The sequence below is a fragment of the Anser cygnoides genome, chromosome 19, assembly GCF_040182565.1.
Source record: "Anser cygnoides isolate HZ-2024a breed goose chromosome 19, Taihu_goose_T2T_genome, whole genome shotgun sequence".
NCBI classification, from domain to species: Eukaryota; Metazoa; Chordata; class Aves; order Anseriformes; family Anatidae; genus Anser; species Anser cygnoides.
In genome coordinates, this window is record NC_089891.1 from 4,636,643 (window position 1) to 4,652,940 (window position 16,298).

Consider the following 16,298-nt stretch of genomic DNA (forward strand, 5'->3'; position numbering starts at 1 on the left):
AATAATATTGAAGTTGCCCCTAGAAAACAGGAAGAAATTTAAATAGCAGAAGAGTGTGGCTTGACCTTGTAGAAATGGTACTTACTTGACAAACTGAAACAAACTAAATTGCCATGGGAATTGGTAAAAGCCAAAGAAAAAAAAATGTGTGCAGGCTTTATTTGTGCCACTGAGTAAATACTGAATCCAGTACTTTGAGATGTATCTGTTTTCTCAGTTTTCATTGAAATTATACAAGCATGATTACTTTTTCTCTTAACATAATCCCTGTTTTTGACAGAGAGAGCCAGCGGAAGAGGCCTTGAAGAGCAACAATATGAATCTCGATCAGGCCATGAGTAAGTGTCTGTGTAAATAATTTTTTTCCTCGAAAGCAACAAAACAAAAGCTCATGATTCTGAGAGTTTGCTCTTATCCAGTTCAATTGGATAACATTACTTTTCTAAGATGTTTTTGCTTTTGTAAGCAAGACACACTTTTGTGAACTGCTGTTGGCAAATTCACCTTGTGTCACCTTATTCAATCCATTTCCCCTTTCTATGAAGGTGCTCTGCTGGAAAAGAAGGTGGAAATGGACAAGCGTGGAATGGGAGTGACCGACTATAATGGAATGGTCACCAAACCCCTTGGCTGCCGCCCACCACCAATCTCCAAAGAGTCTTCCATGGACCGCCCCACCTTCCTTGACAAGGTAGGTTCAGAAATGTGAAGGTGGTTTACAGGTTAAAACCATACACTGTAGTAATACTGATGATTACCACAGACTGTTTATAAAGCTGTAGAGAGAGATGTGATATGTAATTACATATTTCTGTATTCTTTTTCTTCTCTCTTTCAATTTTGCATGAATTGAGTCCTCGTGGAAAGAACCAATGATCTGATTTCCACAGAGAAACAAATAATTGTTATCCCAAGTGTTACACTTAAAAATGAAGCCTACTAAGATATTACTAATGCAACAGAATTAGAAAAGGGAAAAGCAAAGAAATGGAGCAGGGAAGGCCTTTCGCTCCATAAGTCCTGAGAGTCAGTGAGTGACCCTTGCTCAAATTAATGATCAAGTACAATCAAGCCCAAAATCTTCAAGCATTAAGCTTCTAATTTTTGTTTTGGTTTTGAGCTCCGTAAAGATTTCAGTGAAAGTTCAGTATGTACACAGGAATGAGGAGCTGAGGTATTTTTAAGTCAAAGAGCAGACGTGCGCAGTCATAAATAGCTTCTCAGATGAGCTTCCTCTTCTGTGGTCACGTATTACAAATTTTCCAGCACCACGCAGTGACCGAGGAGAAGGCTGCAGGAGTTAGTGGTGTCCAGGATTCAACAAAGTGCCTGAAGAACAGGATGTAGGGAAAAGTGCAGCCAGATCTTCAGTAGGAAATGGGATTTACAACCTGACACAAAGTCCTACAAATAGACCCACCAAAACACCTCAGAATTCACATATTCTATTCCCATCCAAAATTGTTAATAAGGAAAGAGCATTCTGTGGTGCCATTCTTTCTTTCATGAGTTTTCTGAAATGTTCCTAAAGGTGGTGGTGGTGTTTTCTGAATGCAGAAATCAGTACCTTTCACAAGCTGTGCTGAAACCAATTCATTTTACATAAGCTGTTTACAGGATGTGACACGGTAGTGATATCTAGTCTTGATAACACATATTGAAATCTTTATTTTCCAGTTGCCCATCCTGTGTTTTTTTAATAGTCTTATGTTTAGCACTATGAAAGTTACAGTTTGAGCTGTGACAGGTTCCTAAGTGTTGTGGTGAGAAAATTAGCATGGCACTGTGCTAGGACATCTGATAAATGCTGACCTCTTAATGACAACTAGTGCTGTTTCTGCTGTCATCATAGCCTAAACAGTTTGAGTTCCTGTTCTGGTACAGTGCAAACTGTAAATTAATTTGACTAAACACAAATGTATCTTACATAATAAGGAAAAACGAGCATCTGTATAAAATTTGCTTTAGAAGGTCTTTACATACCAACGTTCTTTGTGGTAGTTCAAATACTGCCACAGTGTCATGGCAGTTTCCTCCAAAGATATATGTTAGAAAATTGCCCTTCAGCTTTTGAGGGAATAACATTTGTTGTTTGTGGGCTCCCTACTCCTTGGAATGATACGGTGTCCATTATGGCGTTGCTCCCTAACCCAGACGTGTCAGGCTTAACCTGACTCTTCTTTCTTCTTTTTCTCTTCCTGCCGCATAAAATTCATTCTTAACTGTAGCCAAACTGTTTGTTCATGGCAAACCTTAATGAGTATGTTAATTGAAAGATCCCTCTTCTGATGAAGGTCACAAAATTAGTGTATGCATGCCAGTTAGCCTTTTCTTTTCTAGGATAACAATATCTTGAGCAGATTGTGAAAGAGAGAGGTGCATTATGTGAGGCATAACACATAATTATGGAAACATATGTTAAACACAACTTGAGAAGGGAGTACTAAAATCATTAGTATTCATACAGCAAGTAAAATCTGTCAGTCTAGGCATAATCTGTCACAGTGAGTTTAGTATAACAAAGGAAATAATCCCAAACTATATTTGTTAGCTATCAGAGTGTTGAGCAACTTGCTAAGTGAATTAAACAAATAGAGTTTCTATGCTAAGAATAGATATTTTTTTTCCCCAGAGACAAGTCTTTTCATATTTGCATCTTATGCTACTGGAGCAACTCCTTTTCTCCAGAACCCTTTTGCCCTTTGAGGTAACACTTCAGAGCATGAACGTGGAGCTGCCTCAGCTTCTGATCAGGTCATCCATCCTTTTCCATGGTTGGTGAATGAGCTCTCTGCCATGGCCACACAAAGCAATCCAGCCAACGTTCCTGATTTTACCTATTCTCTTACCAGGCCATTATCCTTTTGCTTGGCTTTGCTGAGTCTTCAATAAGTTATGCAAGGTTCTTCTTCACAAAATCGTAAGCTGAGTTAATGTGCTCATTACTACCCCTTTACCAGCTGATTCTCTCAGCACTTTCCACACATATTCTTTATTTTGTGTTGCACTGAGTCAATCTTTGGCATTCAGTGCTTTGTTAATTGTATTATTTTTCGGGATGTTATCTTGCCCTGTAGCACCATAAAAGGAGAAAGGAGAAAATCCAATGTCTTCGAGAAAATAAATATCCAGCCTAACAGTACCATGATACATGATCTCAACCACGCTATCTCATACTTGGTGGTGAGCGTGCAGTACTTAGGTTTGCATGAAGATGTTACCTGATGTCTTCTGGAGCCATCAAATTTGTAAGAAAAACGTGTAAGATTTTACTGGAAGCATCCTGAAAGAGTAAATAAGCCCAGTGTATTTCAAAGAATCTTTTCTAAAAGTGTAGGGACTGGGCTTGGGTACCACTCCTGAGTACTAGGACTCACATTTGTTGTATATTCTCCTACACCTATTGAGCATTCTTCTTAGCTCAGAAGAAAAATGTGGTGTTCTGCTGATCTGTGCTGACCATGCCTTAGTTGAAAACCTCGAACCATACAGAGATGCCTTGTAATATTTTATCACAATTCAGATGCAAGCATTGAACTCGGGACCATTGAGAAAAGGCAAGGTATTTATCAAAGATACAAAAACAGAGCAGAGAAAGAACATCAGTTTTTTGAAACCAACGCCAAAGTGTATATTCTGCACACAGCACCAGGGTACCACTTTCCAGTAAATGTGCAGTGTTTTATGGTCTTTATGCTGCTACATGGCACAAGTGTTGTTGGTTTGCTTGCCTTCATGCAGCTTCATCGCCAAGGCTGCTGAAGCATCAGTAGAACCTTCAAAGCTTGGAAGATCTGTTGAGTGATTGATATGGGTGCCAAAACTGTAACAGAGTACAGCTAATGGCTAACTGCGCTGTGCTCCTTATTTCTAATCTAACATATCCTTTCTTTATGAATTGGTGTGGACTCATAACGCTACTTGTTCCAGCTGGTGAAGGAAAAGATAAAAAAGGAAAAAGGGGGGAAAAAAAAAAAGCTTTCTTCAGGGCTCACAGTCTATTCCCTGTTGTCATTTCCCAGATTTGTTTTGGTGCTATGTTTTTTGCCAAAGAAAAGATTTAGCAAGTTGATATCAGTGCATCCCATAATCTGAATTACAACACTGTTTTATTTTGTCATATACTTTGTTCCTTGTAATTTGTAGATTATGAGATGAATATCAGGTGAACTCACTGAAGAGAAGTATCATCAGCCAGCCGTAGCATTAGTTCAAGCTAGCCTTCTACAGGGCTTCTGTTCCTTCTCTGTGGCAGACTCATTATCCCTTCTTCTTTCCTCTACCTTCACTTTTTTATGCTTTCTCCCTTATCACCAGCATAGAGTGCTGTCATCTTTGCCCTGATGCTGCTTGCAAACTTTCTCCCAAATTCTTGAGAATGTAGGAAATTCTCCCCTAACAAATTAAGCCCTTTCACTTCTGTCTTGGTTGCTGATCAGCTCTTTTTCTCTACTGTTGACAAATCCAGGTCTACAAGGCCTGATGCTTGTTGGGTGCACTCATGTTTTTCCACAAATATTCTATTTGGCTATGCTATTTCCTTGTTTCTAATTCAAATACAGTGTTTGTTGGAATTTTTTCCAACCTCTTCTTTCACATTCTGGTTCCACTTGTCTCTCATGAATGTCATAGTTTTTTCTCTTGCGGATAATGAGTGAGATATTTTATCATCATGCAGAAACACCTCTTGAGGCTTGCAATTAGATGTTGATCACTGGATTTTCAAGTTAGATTTTTTTCTTCATTTCTCCGTTTCTGCTTCCTTTGATCCAGTGACAGTTTCTATTTTGTGCTTTCAAACTTTGAAACCTCTTTCAAATTTCCCATTTTCAAAATAAAAAAACCCAGCACTTCTTCAAGTATTACTTTCACTGCAAGTTTCTTCTGCCTGTACCTACCTATCTCACAGTAGGTTTGAAAAGAGCTTATTTGAAGGTGGGATTCTATTTCTTTTGCTTCCTTCTTTTGAAAAGGTGGTTTGTTTGTGGATTGTTTTTTCTTCTTCTTCCTGTTTTAAGAAGATATTGACGTGTATTTTTTACTAAGTACTTTTGTAACTGACTTTGTATAAAGACCCCTGGCAAATTCCGCAGTCTGGCATCTGTCTGTTGGGCTGTCTTGATTCATGAAGTGGCAGTTGTTGCGGGCAGGTGACTGCCTAAGTGCCCAGGAATCCTCTGCTAAGTTGTCTGTATCTCATAGGGCTAAAAGATCTTTCTGTCTTATTTAGCACAAGAGACTCCTGTGAGAGACTTTCCGAAGTCCTAAAAGTAATATTTTATTGAGCGTCAGTATGGTACTTTGTGTTCAATAAATATAGAAGGAAATAGTGCCGCTGCTAGGATTTCCCACTTGTGTGAAGTCCCTTCAAAGAACTGAAATACAGGGCTGGGTTGAGCATGATTTTGGCGAGTCAGATGTGGGGAGGGGGGTTAGTTGATGAGCCTCAGTGAGAAATGTAACAAATTTGTGAGGAAATCACTGAAGAGAGATGGACAGGAAAAGTCAGGTTAGAAAAGATTATTTTTCGAGTAACAATTACTGCAGAAAGAGCCTGAAAAACATCAGATTACAAACTGTTGTCAGCAGTAAAGGTGTCACCTAGTCTGGATTGAGAATGACTGATGACTGCTTTCTGTTGACCGGCTGAAATACTTTATGTGAAATGAATTGCTTTCAGTTCCCCTTGCAGGGTACATTTGTGCAGCACAGTTGGCCTCTTCTGATAAGTTCAAATTCAGAAAATTAGAACCAAGTCAATGCGAACAATGTGTGATAAACTTGCTACAAAAGACCCGCGCTGTAGTTCAGCCAAAGAACGCGCTTGTGATGAAGGTGGCCTTGCAGAGCACGTCTGGTCTGGAAATCAGATGCCCAGATCTCCAGCGTGGCTTCTCCTCCACCATCCTCAGCCCTGCTATAATCCTTCAATGAGAAAAAATAATACCAGTGGGACAATATTTGAGTAAAGTTTGGGGACAGGAAGGGATTGCACTGGTCTCTCTCGGTCAATAGTTGTTCACAAAGGAAACAATGGCACCTGAAAGAGAGCACGCACGGAGCTTGAAATTATTTTCACTTTAAAGGGGGAAGGGTAGAATTGTAAACATATGTCTGTGATCTAAGGAGAAATCCTTGAACCTGTTACTGTCATGCAAGCTGCAGTTGTTTGTAGAGTGTGACTGATGTCCAGTAGAATGTAAAATATCTTGAGCTGAAAGGCCTTGGGGATATCATTAGAAAATGTCAGTGTCCCCCTCAGGATAGTCAGATAGCATGTCAAGTGTCACTTCGCCTGATGGTAAAGAAACTTTTTCTTTGCATCAAAGGAGAGCTGTTGAAAATGCATTTTTCAGGATTAACTTAGAACGTAAAATTTACGGAGCGTGCCTGCCGCATTAGGTCATTTGTTTGGGGATCTGGTTAGAGGACTGGGCTGCTTTTTTAACAAAGGAGGTTTATCAGTATCCCACAATCTTCGGGGGGATTGAATTTAATGGTTGAAATAACCTAGCTCCTCACCTATATGAAAGCCTTTCTTTGCAGTGAAAATATTGCCTGAAAAATACCAGTCCAGTACATTGCAAATTAAAGGTTTTTTTTTCCCCTCTGCCTGTTTTTGGAGTTGTACTTTGTACACAGTGTTATTTGATCATGCCTGCCGCAGGCTTCCCAGACATCAAAGCACAGTTTGAGATAGAATTGAGTACCCCACTGTAACACTAGCTAGATATCTACCTGTTTGATTGGGGATTATATGATTTATTTTCTTTTCTGACTCGCTGTTTGCCCCCCACAGGGGCTGCCTTCTGTTCATCATATCCATGTTCAACCACGGTTCCTTACAGCCCCGTGGTGAGAGCGGGGCTCCTTACGTCTTGCTAAAATCTGCCTCCTCCTGGGGGACATTCAGGCAGTGTCTTAATCACTTTCCTAGGAAGGCTACAGAGGCAACATTATCATTATTGTTTTCAAGTATTTTTGTGTTCTGCGGGCGCGTTAGAGAGTAATGTTTCAGAGTGGATATTAATAAGTCACTGCTATGTGAATATTAAAAGAGGCTCGTGTGTCTCAGTTAGGAAAGGGGATTAATGCAAACCTGTTTGTTTTAAAGCAGAGCTATGATGTAGAACCAAATACAGACTGGTGTCAAATTAGCTTTTCTAGCCTTTCTGGGTTAGCAAAAGTGGTGGCTAGGTTGGGTAGGTGGCTAGAGCCCCCCCGTCCTGCTGGGAGGTAGGTGAGGGTGGTTGTGCATTTGTGGATGAAGTGCAACACAGTAAAGGAAAACAGTACCTTAATCCTGTTTCTCTTTCTCTTCTTCCTTCACTCCATACTTTCCATTCCCCATCATTCATACCTCTTTTTTTTTAATTATTTTTTTTTTTAACATTTTGATTTTTTTTTTTCCCATCCATGCCCTTTTATATTTCCATGGGAAACTGTTTTGTGCGCTGCCCACTCCCGGGCACTGCACACAGCTCACCCTTTCTTTCTCCAATCAGGATGGCGGCCTAGTGGAAGAGCCCACTACTTCACCATTTTTGCCTTCACCAAGCCTGAAGCTCCCCCTTTCAAACAGTGCACTCCCTAATCAGACCCTGGGCGGGATTGCCTCAGGGCTGGGCATGCAAAACTTGAATTCTTCTCGACAGGTAAGGCTGTTCGGGGAGGTCGCAGGTTGAATTTGAGTGCGCACAGAGTCACAGCTAGCTCGTCACTTCCCCCTGGGAAACGGGGGTTTAAACTGGAAATGCACACAAAATCTTTGTTCACGTGAAATATCAGTGAAGAAACTACCTGCTGTGTAAACATCTCGCATTATAGGACATAAAACAACTGCTTAGTTGTAATCAGCCTGCTAATTATACGCGTCCGTTGAGAAGAGACTGTAGTATTATGGATTTATACCTCTAAACCCTGGAATAGCTCTGCCTTGATTGATGTGAGGTTTCTTTTTTTGAGGCATTTTTAATTGTCACAGACTTAAAGACAGAGGCATTGCTCTAATTCATCTTCCCTGGCTGGTGTAATTATTCAGTGATGAGATGGGTGAGAAGTGATGGCTTTTTTTTATTCTTGTCATAAGTGTCAAGACAGCTCATAGCTTTGACAGGTGGTAAGAAAGGAACTGTGCTTCTAGCACCTCTGGTCAAATAAAGCGCTGTGGCTGGAGGGTTGTTTTGGCCCCTGGATAGAACGTGCTGAAAGGGAAAGAAAGGGAGAAGAGGTGGAGGAGGAAGGCTCATAAACAGGACGAGGCTGAGAGGTCATAAACTACTGCTGATTATGAAAAGGTTATTTTTGCTATATAAATTGAAGTGCTAGTAAAGATCAGGAAAAAAAAAACACACAACACTGTAAAATTCTATATATCGTTCTGTGGTGTCTTTTATTACATATATTCTTTTAAGTTAGTTTTCTAAAGGCAATACTTGTCCAGCACTTACAGCCTGTCACACAGTCAGAAGCACAGGCTGCTCTAATAGCACATCCGTTATCAGTGGCTTTGTAAAATGAATATGTATAAAAACTGCCTAGATAATTTAATAAATAGGATGCAGTGAGTTTAAGGACTTAATTCTCCTATTCTTTCCTGCATATACACTAACATTTTTTGGTGAGTACTTCTCGTTGTTCATCTTGTGACCCTCTAGGGTTACACATCCTTATAAAGGAGATCTTCAGCTTCGGCTACCTTTTGTTCAGATGTCTGTACAAAGTTTGGGCAGGTGCAGGATGTTATTGGGTATGTGGTGATCTCTGCCGTGCCTGATTCTGAACCTGTTTGTCAATAAGGCGTCCAACAGAACAGTCTGCACGTACTGGTTTCTTTACCCACACCTGTCATAATCATTGAGGATAAAGGCTGCACAGATAAGGAACTTTCAGGTTATTGAGTGATGTGTTTCAAGGCCAATGTCCTCCTTGTCCTGTTGTAGATACCGAGTGGCAATCTGGGTATGTTTGGCAATAGCGGAGCAGCACAAGCCAGGACCATGCAACAGCCGCAGCAACCGCCAGTGCAACCTCTTAATTCATCCCAGCCTAGTCTTCGTGCTCAAGTGCCTCAGTTTCTATCCCCTCAGGTGAGATGAAACTTCCAGTCTTGTGTTTTCCCTTCCCCTGGAACTCTCCCATGTGCTTTTTCCTCTGCATACTCATTTTGTGATGGTCCTGAGGCTTTGGAGCTGCTGTTGCTTTACTGCGTCTTTTGATTTACTAGGCAGTAAGCTGGTTACATGGGTGAGATGTTCTCACATGTGTGCTGTTTGTTATCTGCGTGTACAGATTCACTCGCTCCTTTTTGCAAAAAACAGTGTTTCTAGAGAGCTAAGGAGTTTGTTCTTAGGATTTGTGGGTTTTTTCTTTTTTTTTCTGTAAATGGAAGTGTAAGTATTGTTACTAAAATTGTATTAGAGCCTATCGTTAATTTTTTGATCATTTATAGTGCAGTTCAGGTAATAGTAATGTTATTCAGCTACTGTCTAATGGCTCTTATTTATGGCTTATGCAGTTGCCAGTGCTAAAAGTGAATGTACAAGGTTTAATACACTGCTATTCTTTAGGTTCAAGCACAGCTTTTGCAGTTTGCAGCAAAAAACATTGGTCTCAACCCTGCACTATTAACCTCGCCAATTAATCCTCAGCATATGACGATGTTGAACCAGCTCTATCAGCTGCAGCTGGTAAGTTGAAGAACATGGCAAGTAAGCTGTAAATCTGAATTGACGATAAAATAAGAGAACAACTAGATCTTTAAATGGACACGACAGATCTTTAAAGCAATCAAATGGTGATTTCTTTAGTAGAGTTTCTTTCCAAAGAAACAAAATCCTTTTTTTGCCTCAGTTTTTATAAATAGTAATTTGTGGGAATAATTATTCTTTACAGCGTATCAGTGGAACTAAAAAGTCAGTTGACTTCATGCTATTGTATATTATCAAACAGCGCTATTCTGCATATTATATGCAACTCATTACCAACTAGGAGATTTGTGTCAAAACATAGCACGAGAGAAATCTTGGCAGTGCTGGTCACCTGAGTTAGCTGAATAACTTTATTTGATTGCCTCCTAAATAACCAAGTGTATGGTGAATTTCCTGTAATTAATGGGATGAACATTAATCACACCATGGGATAAGAACTACTTGCTTTTGAAAAGTTGTATATTTTTGAGATGTTTGCACGCACACATATATATATTATTTAATCACATTTTATGAACAGTGTTAAAAGTGATATTCTGTGCTAACATTATTTTAGTATTTGCTACTGGTAAATATTAAATTGTGCACGATAAACTGTCTTAATTGCGGATGTCAACGTGCTAGTCTAACTCTTCACATAGTGATAATTTTTGATACCATTGTTTCTAATTGTATTTCTCAGTTTTGAGAAGCACAGTATTGATCTCATGCCATGGTAATAATTGGACAGTACAAAGCTACTTGAAAAATACTTGTACAGAACTCCTTTGGATAGTTCAGGAGATTACAAGAAATAATACCTTGCCCTTTTAGTGATGTTAAAATTGTGGAATTTTTCCAGAGTGAAGCAGCACAATTGATTAAATGCAATGTGTTGTCAGAATTTAAAATGAGCAAAACAAAATAACTATTGGTACTTTACCTATTTGTAGAATAGTATAAACTTACATTTCAATTTTTGCTTCATCTTACAAACTTCTCAGAAGTAAAGCAGGTTCCTATCTTTAATGAATACTCATTGCTGACAAACTTACTCATCGATGTTTTTATTGACCTATTTAGTTTAAACAAAAAAAACCACCAACAAAACACATAACTCTGGACTTAAATGTATTTTATAATACATTCTTAACGAGAATGTTATATTTGCTTCATTGTCTGTTTTCAGAAAACTCCAGTGTTTCTCCAGTATTTTGTATTGTGCCAGATCAGTTCAGGCAAGCTTGTTAGACTTCTTGTATATGTTAGGACCTCTGACCTCTCATTTCCATCTTGTAGGCGTACCAACGTTTACAAATCCAGCAGCAGATGTTACAGGCTCAGCGTAATGTTTCCGGACCCATGAGACAACAGGAGCAGCAAGTAGGTTTGACTGCCAATTCAATTTCACCATTAGAATTTGGTTTCAATAGCTTAAAGAGATTGTACTACATTATACCAAACCAGCTAAAGCGTCCTTAGAACAATAATAGTGTGTGGTTTGAATATTGAAATGTAAAGAGTACTGGAGGAATAAAGCTACTTCACGGCATTCAGTTATTGGAGGAAAGCTCTTCAACCCTTAATTCAGTCAATTTTTATTTGTGAAGAGATCTTACGCTTTTTTCTACCCTGAAATAACACAAAAGAAATCTTGTTTTCTTGTGTTGAATTGATCATTTATTGATTCATTCTCTTTTGTTGCCAGGTTGCACGTACAATCAATAACATGCAGCAGCAGATCCAGCAGCACCAGCGCCAGCTGGCCCAGGCCCTGCTTATGAAGCAGCAGCCTCCCCCTCCACATCTATCTTTGCACCCCTCTGCAGGCAAATCAGCCATGGATAGCTTTTCACCCCATCCCCAGGCTCCCGGCCTTCCTGACCTGCAGACCAAAGAGCAACAGTCTTCACCGAACACCTTTGCTCCTTACCCTCTTGGTATGTGTCCTTCAGCAGTTCCGTATGCGAAAGGCAGAGGGAGTATATTTCATTACTTAAGTGTCTAAGTACTTTGCTCTACAGTATAGTAAAGACAGAAATACAAAAGATATGTTTATTAAGTAATGTTGAAATGCCTAAACAAAATCATGGTACTACATGCCTATCTGGTAGTAATAAAAGTGAGCTGTATCTGCTCACCTGTGCTTTGCAGAACAGAAGATCTGCTTAATTAACTATCTAGGCATGTTGCTGTTCGTGAACTACATTCAAAATAACAGCATCATGTTGTAAAATACACAAATGTCACCTTATAAGCAGGAATATTGTCTTGAAATCACTGAATTTTTTTTCCACTCTAATCAACAATGGTAAGGCATGAACTTTGGTCAATGTATTTTGAGACAGATACAGATGATTTTGAAGGAATGCAAAAAGAGCGTTGTGTAGATGATTACATGTTTCGAAAATTTGACTGATGAGGAAAAAATGAAATTCTTTGGTCACTTGAAGCAGAAGACTTAAGAGGCATGCAGCAATCTTCAAAAATAAAAAAGATAGCTTCAAAGAAGTCTTGCATGTGGCTAATGGAAGAGGTAAAAAAATGTTGCACAAGAGAGGTCCTTAAACATTAAGAATCGTTTATTTGCTCTAAGGAAAGTAGGGTACTGGAATAAAGGGTCATGGAAGTTTGTGAAAACTTCTTCACCAGGCATTTCATGATCTGTCAAGTGTGATCGATGTGAAAATAAATCAATTCAGCCTTGAGACAGGGTGAACAGAACAACTTTCAGAACTGTTTTCTGTGATTGTTCAATGTAAGCCAAAGACTTTATGACATAGGGGAATTAATTTAATCTCTCTGCCTCTCTTTAATGCTGTGTACAATAGAATTGAAAAGCTTCCTCTACCATTCAGCAGTTAAGAAGGTGATTCGGACTGCTGTGGGGAGCTGTTACAGCAGGGAGTATCAGAAGGCGAAAGAATTTGTGAATTAAGGGCCTAAGTCTAAGAGGTTCTTATCATAACTTAGCTTCCTGTGATCTGCTAACATTCAGAATTATATATCAAAAAGGATCCAGATCCATGTCACGGAAGCATGATAAAATTATTCCCTAAATACTATATGTTTTATACAAAAACAGGAGGGTTTTGTTTGATCTATTCCAAAATATATGTCAATGCCTGCCCTGACGATTAGCAGCTCTTTGTATGACCTTTTAATTGCTTCATCTGGGATTTTTAAAATGTTGTTAACAAAATAAAATGGCAGACATTACAGGGGTATGCTGGTGAGACATTAGGAATACTTTGGCTTAACAGTGGAATGTTGCAAATTCTTCACTGGTTTAAACTTAGCATTCCAGTGCATTCTTCTAGAAGGCCTTTTCTGGGGCAAGTAAAGAGACTGCAAGAAGAAATACTGACAGCTTTAAAATATATCCCTACAAGGTTTTTTTTTTGTTTTTGTTTTGTTTTGTTTTCCCTTTTAGCAACGTTCAAATATTTTCTGAATTCATAGGGGTATTATTCTGAATCAGTGTTCCCGTAACAGCTAGTTTTTGAAAGCAGATGGAAAACGTGCATAGTGAATTACTACATGTATGTATAAATGTCTAAAAAAATCAATGTTTAATAATTCCTTTAGTTGGATTTTTAAACACAGACTTATTTTTTAATCCTCCAGTTTATTAAGGATATGTAATGACCTGTTTCCCCTTAGCTGGACTGAACCCGAACATGAATGTAAATAACATGGACATTACTGGTGGTTTGTCAGTGAAGGACACTTCTCAGTCCCAGTCTCGCCTTCCTCAGTGGACACACCCCAACTCAATGGATAATCTGTCTAGTGCTGCTTCTTCTCTTGACCAGAACTCCAGCAAGCACGGTATGTCGCATTTAATCTCTATCTCAGTTTGGCTTTTTGAAACTTGAGTCACATTGCAATTATATTTTTTTTTCTCATGTTACTCTTTTCTGTAAGTGCTGATAAATGGTTGGTACAGAGCATCACCCTTTGAGACTGACTTCTTTTTTGAAGATTTCTGTAGTCGCATTCAGCAATGTATTGAAGTTCTTGCAGCTAGAACGTCATACATGCAGACCTTTCTGCTGCTTTCGTTTAGTGACTTTTACTGCTCAGAACATGGAGTTCAAGTAAAATAAGCCATTAGTGTTGGCAACATGTGCAAACAAGTCCCACAGGCCTTCCCATACTCCAGATCTGCATACTTTTAATTCTAAAAAACTTTACATTGACTTTATCCCACAGTTTTTCCAATATCACCAACTTTTCACAGCCAGTCATGTACAAGGGCACGATGGATTATATAATTGCCCACAGTGGGAGTTAGGAGCACAAAATTCAGTCTTCCAGAAGCGATTGCTAATCTGTTAGAACACCTTTATCCCTGTTTCCTCCAGTATCCTGAGTCATTTATTCCTTTATTTCCTTTATGCAAACTTACTCTGTTAGAATATGACACTGTTAACAGTCTTGTATGCTGCTTTTTATTATTAGCAGCACGAATTATTTCTCTATTATGATAGTTTCTTATTCTGCAAATAGCTTTACTGCTTATGCCAAATTGTTGTCTGATAATTTGTAGGAACATGGGTTTGGCTACTTCAAATCATCCATACTGTCAGTAATAAAAACCTAGAGAAGGATGAGAAGGGGGCATACCTACAAAGATTCTCCATAGTATGCTGTCAGCAAATTCCTATTTACCATCCCTATGATGATTTGAATTACTTACTCTCTTTTTGGCAGTAATGTAACCTAAATTTCCTTAGTTAACTTGAGTCTGGATTTTACCAGCAGTGTATCTCACAGTTGTATTTCCTAGTAAGGCTTCAGAGGCTGTTAAGCTTTGTTCATAGTGTTTATATTTTATTTTTTTATTTTAATACAGAAATACCCCAAATTAGTCCCACTCCTAAACAAAGCCTTTCTATTCTCTTCTTTACAGGTGCTATACCTGGAGGTTTAAGTATTGGTCCTCCGGGAAAGTCCTCCATTGATGACTCTTATGGCCGGTATGATCTGATTCAAAACAGTGAATCGCCCGCCAGTCCACCCGTAGCTGTTCCTCACAGCTGGTCACGTGCCAAAACTGATAGTGATAAAATTTCCAATGGCTCCAGCATAAACTGGCCACCAGGTAACAAAATGCAAACCACTTACGTTAAACTGATGTCATTAAATCACACTGTTGGTTTTATTTATTGCATCCTTCTGATGTGAAGAATTAATCTTTGGGGAACTATGACTTTATATGCTCTTGTTTGTTTGTTTTCTTATATTTGGAACAGAGTTTCATCCAGGAGTGCCATGGAAAGGACTGCAGAATATTGATCCTGAAAATGACCCCGATGTTACTCCTGGAAGTGTTCCAACTGGGCCTACCATAAACACCACAATACAGGATGTTAATCGCTATCTTCTCAAGAGTGGAGGTAAACACACAAATTACTTTCACATTTATATTTACTTTCTTCTTTCCAACAAAGTTGACTTAATTTAATATGGGTATAGTATATTTTTGCACATAGTCCTGATCTAATAAAGCTTCAGCTCTGAGCTTTCACTGATAATCCAGAAATACATTAGCTAAATATGGGACTATGAAGGTTCTGGTTTTCCTTGGGAACGTGAATATTTTTAAGCTTGGAAGGGTTGGGATATGTAATATAACTTCCAGTGACCACAAAATCTTTTTGTTAACATGTATAATTCCTACCACTTTGCTTTGAACAAGATTTTATTCTTCATACTGACCAACTTCTTGCACTTCAGGAAATATTTAAGAAGTCACAATACAAAAGTTCCATGGTTGTAGCTGAGGCAGCAGTCTTCTGTCATGCATAACTGTGGCTTTGTTTTACATCCAAAACCATCAAAGAAAAGAAAAAAAGAAAAGGGGGTATTAACTTGTAGACTAGAATTTCTCAGTGCCATTTCCATTCCTTTTGTCCTGACATTGTTTACCCCAGAATTAAAAGGGTATTCTCTAAAACAATAAACCAGTGGGACTATGCTATTTACTAACTAGATACAGTGAAAGTGGATCAGTGGAGCGACAGCTTGATTTAATTGTGATCGGTGTGCCCTAATAGGCCAGTTATCTGTACTCTATGAAAGCACTCCAACATGCATCAGGGGTATTATAATCAGGTTATCAATAAGGACCTGTCAGGGTTAAAAATGTGGATTTTGTTATAGTAGCTACATCTGTGATGTCTGCATAGATTATAAGACAAAATTAAATCAGAAACTGGTTTCCAGCTCTGAGCATGTTAGCTCAGGTGAAAGGATGTGAGATGTGAGGGAAAGGAGGAGCGTTTTTCATTGCCTTGAATGATTTTGAGTTGTCTCTTACCAGAAAGCAGTCCTTATTTAAACTGGACTATGAAGTATTTGTGTGCATGAGTAATGTTGAATTAACTTTCTAATGACCCAGATATACTTCAAGGGGCAAACAACCTCAGTCGTTTGAAGTTACCTTTACAGTGCTAAATAAAAAAGTAAGAAGACATAATTCAGCCACAGTTCAGATACGGTGTACCCAAGAAATACTCCCTAGGGGCCAAAAATATAGCCGTACAGAACTGTACCTGTAAGTGAAATGATATCTACTACAGGTCTTACTTCTTCATGGAATGG

At 38.8% G+C, this 16,298-nt stretch overlaps 1 protein-coding gene across 16 annotated transcripts in view; it reads left to right on the forward strand.

Moving 5' to 3' along the window:
* The window catches only part of TNRC6C (trinucleotide repeat containing adaptor 6C), a 295,946-nt gene that overhangs the window by 270,656 nt on the left and 8,992 nt on the right, over nucleotides 1-16,298 (forward strand). For 13 of the 16 annotated variants that reach the window (XM_066980035.1, XM_066980043.1, XM_066980037.1 and 10 more), the window contains 10 exons: nucleotides 281-338; nucleotides 546-691; nucleotides 7,482-7,655; nucleotides 8,943-9,089; nucleotides 9,570-9,689; nucleotides 10,989-11,072; nucleotides 11,398-11,629; nucleotides 13,353-13,520; nucleotides 14,605-14,796; nucleotides 14,948-15,091. In XM_066980035.1, coding sequence (XP_066836136.1) covers nucleotides 281-338; nucleotides 546-691; nucleotides 7,482-7,655; nucleotides 8,943-9,089; nucleotides 9,570-9,689; nucleotides 10,989-11,072; nucleotides 11,398-11,629; nucleotides 13,353-13,520; nucleotides 14,605-14,796; nucleotides 14,948-15,091 — 1,465 coding nt within the window. The remainder of the gene's footprint in view (nucleotides 1-280; nucleotides 339-545; nucleotides 692-7,481; nucleotides 7,656-8,942; nucleotides 9,090-9,569; nucleotides 9,690-10,988; nucleotides 11,073-11,397; nucleotides 11,630-13,352; nucleotides 13,521-14,604; nucleotides 14,797-14,947; nucleotides 15,092-16,298) is intronic. The other 3 variants (XM_066980039.1, XM_066980044.1, XM_066980045.1) reach the window with 2 other exon arrangements.